Source organism: Copadichromis virginalis, linkage group LG16 (genome assembly GCF_057382275.1).
Source record: "Copadichromis virginalis isolate Kocher_CV1m ecotype Utaka linkage group LG16, C_Virginalis_male_GT1.1, whole genome shotgun sequence".
Taxonomy (NCBI): Eukaryota; Metazoa; Chordata; class Actinopteri; order Cichliformes; family Cichlidae; genus Copadichromis; species Copadichromis virginalis.
Window position 1 is genome coordinate 12,517,975 of NC_140633.1, and position 10,875 is coordinate 12,528,849.

The 10,875-nt window shown below is 40.8% G+C and overlaps 1 protein-coding gene across 2 annotated transcripts in view; it reads left to right on the top strand.

Moving 5' to 3' along the window:
• sucla2 (succinate-CoA ligase ADP-forming subunit beta) overlaps positions 1-8,262 on the top strand; it is a 29,370-nt gene extending 21,108 nt beyond the window's left edge. For both annotated transcript variants that reach the window (XM_085435388.1, XM_085435389.1), the window contains 4 exons: positions 809-951; positions 1,088-1,208; positions 4,700-4,788; positions 6,086-8,262. In XM_085435388.1, the coding sequence (XP_085291514.1) occupies positions 809-951; positions 1,088-1,208; positions 4,700-4,788; positions 6,086-6,160 (428 nt within the window). In that variant the 3' untranslated portion in view covers positions 6,161-8,262. The remainder of the gene's footprint in view (positions 1-808; positions 952-1,087; positions 1,209-4,699; positions 4,789-6,085) is intronic.
• The last annotated feature ends 2,613 nt before the right edge of the window (positions 8,263-10,875 follow it).

The following is a 10,875-nucleotide window of genomic DNA, read 5'->3' on the forward strand; positions in this document are numbered from 1 at the left end:
TTCTAGCCACCTCAACTCCATACACGGCATCCCACAACATAAAGCCACCAAATAAGAAACCTTGTGGCCTTTTAGTGGAACTGTTTGTTTTTCTTGACTTACTTTAAACAATGTCTCAGAAACAGTTCACAGGTCAAGCTGAGCTGCTGTGTTGTGTCCAGTGCTGTGCTAGCTTATCTGACACAATTCTGTCTCTTAACAATGAAAAGCAGATCATACACTGTGTTTTTTCCCCTCTTTCTTATGTCTTTAAAAATATCCAAACTCAGTAGCTTGTTGTTGGCTCTAACACTTTCTACTGGCTCAAAGTGCGAGGGACTCATAAATACAATGGGGTGGTATTTTACAGCACAGTGGCACCCAAGTCTTGTTTCCATGTGTAAAAACTATTTTTAGTGAGAGTCTGTAATGTTTTGTCATCATTTAAAGATTTCAAAATGGATATTAAACCATTTCCAACCACTTTCACATAACATAAGGAAGAAGTACAGTTAGTTTCAGACCTAGAAGTACACACCTGAGCTGCTTTAGTTCAAAGTGGTGCATCAGTATCAGCCATTAAAACCTACCAGCCTATCACCAATTGGCTTTTTATAACGACTATCAGACCAGACTTTGAGTGTAAAGACAGCACTGTCGTAGTAGGAGCTCTTTTAGTTGTGATTTAAATGTAATGCGTTTCCATTTAATGTCAGTCTTATTATCAATGAGTGTTTTTTTTTTTTTTTTTTTTTTCCAGTACATATTCAGTGCAAAAGAAGAAAATCCTCTGCCTGAATCATTTGACCAGTGGCTTTGTCTGTTTTAGTAAATGGAGCAGGTCTGGCCATGGCTACCATGGACATCATCAAGCTCCATGGCGGCACACCAGCCAACTTCCTGGATGTAGGAGGAGGAGCCACAGCTCATCAGGTGACGGAGGCCTTCAAACTCATCACCTCTGACAGGAGGGTAAGAAGATGCCAGCTTCCAAAGGCTGTTCATGGTTTTAAACAGGAAACTGTTGAAGCCCGATGTAGCTCACCCCTCTGAGCTCGTCAACATTCAGTTTTTGATGAAGTTGTTTCTTTTTTCTTTTTTTCCTCAGGTTCAGGCTATCCTGGTCAATATCTTCGGAGGAATTATGAGGTGTGACGTCATCGCCCAGGGTATCATCATGGCTGTAAGAGACTTGGACCTCAAGATACCCATCGTTGTGCGGTTACAAGGTGAGGAACAAACTGCTATTTTTTTTTTTTTAATTTTCTTAAAAGGATTTAAAATGTGGCATTGTATTCATTAACTTGTTAAATTGAAGCTTTGACTTTATCCTTATTTGAATTTTTACTGTTGTTAAATAATTTCCCATGAATTTGATGGGGGATTGATGCCTCCCTCCTTCTGAATGTTGAACGAAAGGATGACGACCTCAGACATCTGGTAGCAGCCAGTTGAAGTGATTTGGGAAAAGGATCAGAGATTATATATATATCTCATCTGCACTAGGAGCCCCTCAGGATCCCTCCATGAGAAGATCTTGCTGAATTCAGGGATGTCTGATCTTAGTGAGCTATGGAATGCAAGGAAATCCCGACAACTCTCCAGCACAGTATCTCAGATTGAAAACAAGTACAGATATTTGTAACGCAGATTTCATTACCAACCTGACCAACAGCCTAAACCTTGTTTTAAAAGGAAATGGAAATAGACAGGGGTTTGGGCCCAAACACAGTGTTGTAATGTTCTGGATCAACCACAGCCACAGGCTCCCCCTCCAGTGGAAACACACACTCTCCCCCACCTTGTCAGGCGGGTTAACACGCAGCAGCTGGCAGTGCTGAGGGGGGGGGGGGGACTCGTGTCCGTTTCATTTGATGCTTCCTACTTCAAAGTCTGGCTCCTGGAAACGCGCAGAAAACGACAAACACAAATGAGCTGTGAATTATTGTGATATCGTGTGATATATGCATATGTACATTCATACTCTATATTATCAAAGGAGGCCAAGTGTTGAATACAAAGACTTGCTGGTCCTTTGTGGCCTTCCAGAGAGCTGAATCCCTCACTGGGTGAAATTCCTCTGCCAATTTGGTTTTCTCATCTTTATTCATTCGTCAGTGCAAGGCAGTGAAATTTGCAAGCACAAAGAAATGGTGCATGCTTGTATTTGGAGCCTAAACAGAGCTGACATTTCTCAGTTTTCCTCAGGGTAACATTTTCTGCTCCTGTTTTCTATTTTGGAAACGAGAGGATGTCACCTCAAAATGCTGCTGCTGAGGTTTGCGTTCCAGCGCCAAGACTGTAACTGCACTGCAGCTTTAGACACGTTACGTGAATTAAACAGGAGCGCTGCCTTCTGTTTACATGTTTAATCAGTTTTTTAAAAGTTATTCTTTACACATTTTATAATCTAAGATGTAGAAGCGCTTCTGAAGTTGGATTGGAGTCATTAGGTAGTTCTGTCTTGTATCTCAATTAGCACCTCTGTGGTCTTGTCTGCAAGTGTAAATGCACTGGTGACGAACAGGGCAGGTAGTTTTGGTGTTTTTTTTTTGTTTTTTTTTTAATTTTAGGGAAGCTTTGCATGTTGAGTTTTGACTGAGTATATGTCAAAGACATGGTTTGATCACCATTATAATAGTTTCTGGGTAGCTGCATAGTCAGAGACCCAGGCCCTTGCTAACTTCTGATGCACACCCATTCATTTTGTTCTATAAGCCTGAAATATGACAGAAATGACTCAGTTCTGAAAAGCTTCAATTGTTACTGCTGATTGGCTTTCAAAGGTTAAAAAGTTAATGCCACCCTCCTTTTCTTTTGATTGGCTGCTCCTTGCATGCTGTATTTTTTTTTATTTTTTATAGGATGTTATGATCAGCAGTGTCACAAGGCTTTGGATGATGACTCCTTGTTGGAGTCACCTGAACAGAGATGGACTTGGGCTGCTTTAAGGTCACTTTGTATAAAATCTGTTTCAAAGAGAAAATAAGATATGGGTGAAAGGTTCAACAACAGAGGAAGTTGCCTTCTTTAGCAGAGTACATCCTAGTTCATGGTTTGCAGCAGATGTTTTCAGTTCCTTTGTAGTGATGTGTGCTTCTTTAGAGGTTTGGACATACTTAACATACTTGCACAATTAAAAAATTGCTCATTAATATTGGCCATAGCAGAAACTTTGTGTATTTTATATTTTCTTCAGGGAGTATTTTCACACACAAAGTTTTTGGACATGGTTGAATGTAACTGAGATTTTGTTGATAACCTATAGCGATGTGATTAAATACTGTGGTTTGTTTTTCTACCTTCAAAATGAAGTTAATTGACTGAGTGCGGTTGATACTGTAAGGCTTCAGAGTACTCAGTCATTCAGTCATCTGAAACTAAATACTCTGCTGTTAGTCTAAAACTCTGAAGACTATTTGAATTTTAACACCCTGCAGTACAGGGTAAGATGGACTGCAGCAGATGCATTTGATTCATTTGGCAAGAATTCCTTCATGTATGCTTCATCTGCTTTTATCTTCTAAAGTTAGTGGTAAAGGGTAAAAGAAAGTAGTTGGAATAACTTTCCAAAGCTATTAAATTCTGTCTTGTAACCTCTTAAACATCTGCTGTGTTTTTAACTTTGATAAACTTTAAGCATCACACTGATGAGCTTGAAACTCAAATGCTTCATGGATTTTAAGTCAGAGCTACAAGTAGCACCTCTGTAAGGCTCTACATCAGCACAAAGACGCTTTTCCTGTGAGCCAATCCACAAATGTGCGTGTGACCAAATGACTTGTTAATCGGGGCCGGACTCGGATACATCAGATGGGTCACAGCTCCTAATTCGACTCTGGAAACTTGACTGGACCACGTTCTCCTTTCAAAACAGGAACATGCTCTTTTTTAAAATTTTAATGTTTTTTTTTTTTAAATAATAAATATACTGTGTGTGTCTGTCTACACACTGACAAGTTACTTTGGTATGTTTATACATGCTCTTTCGTGTCTAAGACTGCTTCCTGGTTTATCCTGGATTCATGGGTTTGTGTATTTGTGTCAGTGGCTAATTCTGTAATGTGTCTGCTTTGCTCTGTTTGTAATTCTTTTCTGGGTTGTGAGGTCTGTCTGTATAATCAGGCATTAAAGCAGATGTTGTTGATCTCCATTGATTTGTAAAATAAGCCTCCGTTACCATTTTTCCCCTATGGTTGTATCTGTGGTTGCCATGGCTGCACACCAGCCACAGAGGCAAGCTGAAAAAAGTTGAACCATGAAGTGTGAAGGCATCCACCAAACAAAGGAGGAGGCAACGGCTTGTTGTGTGACAGCAGCTTTAATAAAAACTGTCTGCTGGGAGGTTATAGGGCAGTTTTAGGGAAATTGAGTTTTCACTTTGGTCCGGCGAACATTTTCTTTTTCATCAAAGAAACTTCATCAGCTCTCCAAACTTCTGGAAAGACCTTTTAGACATTCAGCTTTGTTTTTCCCGAGTGCAAATGGAAACTGTGGTCTGAGGGTGGACAGTACAGGAGGCACAGGTATCCACAGAAAACCACAAGGAGGTTATTAGCTTCCTCGAGGTTCAAAAACATTCAACAGCATCCAAATGAATGTTTGCCGTATCAAGAAACTCTCAGTTCTGACAGTGACACAGCTGTAGGGTGGCCAAAGGTACTGCTGTTTTGAAAAACTGACTTTTTTTCATTTATTTTTTTTGTTTGTTTGTTCTCAGGAACAAGAGTGGACGACGCCAAAGCTCTGATTGCTGCCAGTCCGCTGAAAATCCTGGCCTGCGACGACCTGGACGAAGCTGCAAAAATGGTACGCACAAAGACCCACGTTCAACTCAAATGCTCACGTCATAAATGGGGAGAGCAGGGCTGACATGTACCTGCCTTTAGATGTGTCGCTGTATGCGAGGAGGCGGAGGGTGTGTGTGTGTGTGTGTGTGTGTGTGTGTGAGAGAACCAATGTGAGGAAAAACGTCACTTTACATTTATAGCACAAAGTAACCAGAAAGCAGCAACAGTGTGAAAGCGTATGTGAGAACAGGGTTGGGGAGCAGGTGTGCCGGGAGGCAGTTTGATAACATTTTATTAAATCTTACTCTGTTCTAAACACTTTTCACATCCAATTAAGCTGCTTGATTAATTGCTTAAAAGTGGACTGATTCCAGCTTTCATGTAATGATTATATATGTGGAAAATGGTTGTATTTGATCTAAAAACAGGATATTAGTGATGAGCAGGATCAGCTTTGTTAGATATGTGAGTTAGCGAGGAAATGAAAGCCTTTGTTCTGTTCTTCTGGAGTTAGAATACAAAAGATTTTCAGGAAAGATGAGAAAGAATGAAAACCCTTTAGATTGTTGTGAGTGGAGAGTCCTTGTTGTTAGATTAGGAAAAGAAACGTGTATCAGTCACCTGTATTAGTAGTTGTCGTGTTTGGTATTTTTGTTCTGCCAAAATAACTAAAAAAAATTTTTTTTAAACTTTAGAATTAATATGATTTTGGAGAAAATTACTAGACAAGTATGACATGATATGGCATGAAACTGCAGCGTGTGTCTCAGTGCACAAACCACAAGAACAAGACTGCACATGTGCAATCAGCTGATTAACATGTGCAGCTGCTCTGTGACTGTTCAAGTAGAGTTTGAGGTGTGCGTGTGTCGAGAGAAAAATATGCGTCTTCTAGATGACACTTGGGCGGCCCACTCCCACGGTAAAAGTTCTAGAAAAAGTTTTAGAAACGTAGAGCGTCAGCGGCTAAGTTGGTAGTAATGATGTGAAGTGAAGCATGACTGCTGTGAGTGATGGGGATGTCAGCTGTCAAACCTGAAGTGCACTATGTCTCAATCCTAAATTGAAAGCAGAATACCTGCATAACACCTGAATTTCAGACTTTTCAAGCACAGTCAGGAGGAGGATTGGGATCCCATTGAAACAGTTGCATGACTTCAGAGACCTGTATCATTTGTGTCATCTGTTCTGTATTGACTGTCTTAAAAAAAAGGTCTCCTTTTTAAAAACACGGGTTTGTTGGTTAAATAAAGGTCAATTGTAAAAGTATGTTATGTTAAATTTTATTTCATGAGCCCACTCTGCTCTGTCCACAGGTTGTAAAGCTTTCTGAAATCGTCTCCCTTGCAAAGGAAGCTCAAGTGGACATCACTTTCCAGCTGCCCATCTAAGAAACTCAACCTTTCAGATCTCTTCCTCCAAGCACTTCCTCTCTCACACCCCTGGGTCAGCCTATCAACAACACGCCACTCCACTACCCAATCAAACAGCAACATGAGCTAGAGAGAAGACACATTAGGTTAGCCCTTTGTTGAACCTGTTTCTGGCTCTGTGGCACAATGACACGACTCTGAACAGCCCCCCCCCCTTTACTCAAAGTCTCAAACCCAGAGAATACCCTTAAGTTGCACTTGAGTCGATACGCACAAACCTCCTCCTCCTCCTCGTTCTTTTTCGCTCTCTTCCACCCTGAGAGGGAGACTCGCGGTGAGCCTTTCTGTCTTCTTTGGTACTTGTTGCGAACACTTCCTTTGACCTACTTTGAAACAATAATAGAATAAAAACAGTAGCTTTGTCTTGTTACTCGGTGTTCAGGTTGGGGCTCTTTTGAGTCGGATCATTTCCTGTTTCCAGCTGAATGCTTGTGAGTTGGGACCCACTAGTGCTGTCCATTACACGGTTTAGCACGAGTGCCTTTCAATCTCTAAATAGGAATGTATTCCTCCATTCACGATTTTCTTTGTGTGTGAGTGAAGAGCTACAAACACACAAACAACTTGCTGGCAAGCTTGACACTGGCATGAGGAAACAACCTCAGTTTTCTCCTTAATGGAGAATCAGCAGCATTGATTTAATATTGGTGGGGTTTATTTTCCATGCAGGCCTCAGTGTTATTTCTGTACCTCCTGTAGGCATGAGTTCCTCAGCCTCCTTCATTACTCCTGACACAGCAGATGTTTCCTCCTTTCAAAACTGCACACTCGGCACGGACGGTCTTCGGGTTCATCTCTGACTTTACCTGAAGGTTTGAACGGCTCAATCCGGTTTAACCCGGGTTTGAACGAGTCGCATTTGTTTGCCTGAATTATTAGACACCAGACCTGCGGGCGTATCGATCGACGTCAGGATCTGAGCGAGTATTGATGAGCGGGCCTGGCGTTTGGGCTGTGCCCCAGCTGTGGTGGAGCTCGTGTGTGGGTATGTTGAACACAGGTGATACATCACATAAATGTGTTGGGCACCTCAAGTTTTGCCAGGAAGGAACATGGAGATCAAAAGTTGAATGATCTCAAAGTAAATCAAGAGAGCTTGGTGTACGTTCCTGTTCCCATGGAAACTGCTCCTGCTTACCTGCCAGGTTTCAACCAGATGGAGTTCACATCTTGTGACCATCTGAAAATCAAAAAGGCCGTTGTTTTGATGTCTTTCATGACAATACTTTTAAGATCTTTGTTTTGAGCTGCTAATTAATCCAAATAAGGAATTTGAAGTATTCCCGGGCAGTGTGAAAATAATTAAACAGAAAATGCAAAAAGTTCTCAGTTGCAGTCTTCGTGTTTTAATATTGAGATTATTTTCCAAATTGAAACTGCACAAAACAGGAGGACGCAAGCACTTCCACTGTCATCCAAACAGTACTTGCTTATACTGTCTAAAGGGGGCAGCCAGGAAGTCTGAAGGTTGACGTTCACAAGTCACAAGTTTTTCCGGTTGAGCTCAAACTGAAGAGGACAGAAAAGTCACTGGTTCCGATTGCAGGTTTATCACCGTGTTCAAAGTGGTCATTGTAGGCAACTTTCTTGTTAAATGAACTACTGCCATAATTCCCCCCCCCTGGAGCATGAAAGTCACCAGAAATGGACTGATGACTGCTGAAGACACTGGAATTTTGTGTCGTTCTTTATTTATCTGCTTTGTTCTCTCTATGGAATAATTCACTGGTTTAGACCTCTGCAGTTGCTGCTCCCGTGTGTTCAGTCGTGCCATCGCGCCACAGTCTATTAGCTCCTTTTTTTGTTTCTGTTTGTGAAGTCAGAGTCGAGGTTGGGGTACTCCAAGTCAAACTGTAAAACGGCTGTAGGTTTTTTTTCCTCCTTCCCTTTACTCCTCCTCCTCCAGCTCTCCAAACACAAGCCGACATTGTGAGTTGTACGTCATTTATTTTATCTTGTAAATAACCAGACTGATGTTCTCGCTCTGTAAAATATTTATGCTCCTCACAAAGAGCACAGCAAAGGAAGAAAAAGAAAAGAATAAATACAGAGAACACCAACTTTTCCCTGGTTGAATTTCTTGTCTCCGGTGTGTTTTGTCTTGGACACTGTACAAAGCTGAGCATTTATTTTGGTTTAATCTTCTTACCAAAAAATGCCTAATTGGTGCTGAATGTAGTGGCACCATAAAGCCTCAGAAGCCTTTATTTAGTTTCCTGTTAAAGAGCAACTGTTTAATGTTTTGTATGAGTTTGAAATCGAGAACCTGCAATAGTCTTGTGAGATAGTGGAGAATACTATTCATACATCCAGGCCTCCACCCATTTCTTCTGCTTATCCGGGGCATGGGTCACAGAGACAGCAGCCTAAGCAGAGAGGCCCAGACTTCCCTCTCACCAGCCACCACCTCTAGCTTAGTTTGGCAGGAGGTCCTCGGTGTGCCAGGGACACCTACAGCCGGAGGCATTCTACTAGGCTGGCTCCTTTCGATGTGGAGAGGCTCTATTCTGAGCCCTACTCAGATGAGTGAACTCACCACTTTCTCTAAGGGAGAGTCCAGCCACCTTTTGAAGAAAGCTTGCTTCTGCTGATATCTGCCATCTCGTACTTTCAGTCACTACATAAGCTCATGACCATCGGTGAGGGTAGGGTTGTAGATGGACCGGTAAATGGTGAGCTTCTCTTTTATGCTCAGCTCTGTCTACCATGACGGACTGGAACACAATCCACATCACTGCAGGCATGGCTGCAAAGTGTCTGTTAATCTCCCCTCCCCCCTCACTCGTGAAGAAGACCCCGAGATATTTCAACTCCTCCACATGGGGCAGCAACGTGTTCCTGACCCGGAGTGGGCACTCCACCCTTTTTCAGCTGAGGACCATGGCCTCAGGTTTGGAGGTCCCAATTCTTGTTCCTGCCGCCTCACATTCTGCTGCAAACTGCTTCAGTGCTCGCTGGAGGCCACCACCTGAACAAACCAGCAGGACAACTGCAAAACGCAGAGATGACATTCTAGATGAGTGTTGGTTTGATCAAGCGGTTTGGAGAGGTAAAACCTGTTCCCTTGTTAGTCTTTGTTGAACTGATTCCAAGTATACCAAAAAGAGTGGCCAAATCAGTGTTGGATAGGATGAATGCACTGGTGAGTTTAGCAACATCAAAAGGTCTGGAAGACCAATGAATTGGACGATTGCAGAATTCTTTCCTGGGTTAAGATAAAACCTTCCACGACAAACAGCCCAGTCAACAGCTGTCGCAACTGCAGGTGGCTCATTGTCAAGAGACACCTTCATGAGTGGAAATGCAGAGGGTTTACAACAAGGTGCAAACCACTGGTTACAAAGGATACCAGAGGATTAGACTTTGCCAGAAAAAATAAAAAAGATTCTGCACTGCTCTGGAAAACAGAGGACAAATGACACCAAGTAAGTCACAGTTACAGAAAACAACTAATATTCACTCTAAATTTATCGAATTACCCACGCTGTACAGCCTCTATTCATGAATATACAGATTACTGTCAGTAGGAAAAAAAGACTTTTTTACTTGTTTGTTTTTTTTTTGTTTTAATGTTACGTAGAAAGCAGTTTGTGAAATTAAATGATGGTTGCTCCTTATGTATGGACATTGCTTGTGGTGTACCCCAAGGGTCAGTTTTGGGTCCAAAATTCTTCAACTTGTACATTAACGACATCTGTAAAGTGTCCAAAGTATTAAAAATGGTTCTCTTTGCTGACGATACAAACATTTTTTGCTCTGGTGATGATCTGCAGAATTTATTGGAGGGTATGACTAATGAAATAAGTAAAGTGAAGTTCTGGCTTGATAAAAACAAATTATCATTAAATTTGAATAAATCTAAACTGATGTTATTTGGAAATAGTAGTTTAAATACAAATGCAAAGATTCAAATAAATGGTGTTGATATTGAAAGAGTCAGTGAAAATAAATTTCTGGGGGTAATAATAGATGAAAAACTTAACTGGAGAGCTCACGTAAGATATATTCATTCCAAAGTATCACGAAGCATTGCAGTACTAAACAAGGCAAAACAGGTATTCGACAGAACATCACTTCATATTCTCTACTGTTCACTGGTTTCACCATACTTAAGCTATTGTGCAGAGGTCTGGGGCAATAACTATAAAACCACATTACATTCACTTTTTACTCTTCAAAAAAAAAGCAATTCGAATCATCCACAATGCAGGTTATAGGGAACATACAAACTCACTATTTTTGCAGTCTGAAATATTGAAAATTGACGATATAGTGAAATTCCAAACAGCACAAATTCTATTCAAAGCAAAAAATAAAGAACTGCCAGGTAATATTCAGAGTATGTTTTTTTTGAAAGAAGGAAGTTATAATTTAAGGGGTTTTTGTAACTTCAAAACAATGAAGGTACGTACTACAAGAAAAGGCTTTTGTGTTTCTGTTCATGGAGTGAAACTATGGAACAAACTGAATATGGAGTTAAAGCAATGTCCAAACATAAAACAGTTCAAAAAGAGTTATAAAAATATGATCTTCTCGAACTATAAAGAAAAGGAAAATATTTAAATTAAGTGAATGTCTCTATTTAAAAACAAACAAACAAAAAATTCATGATGTGATATTATAGTATATAGTATATCAGAAATCTGTTCACTATTTTTATTACAAATTATATC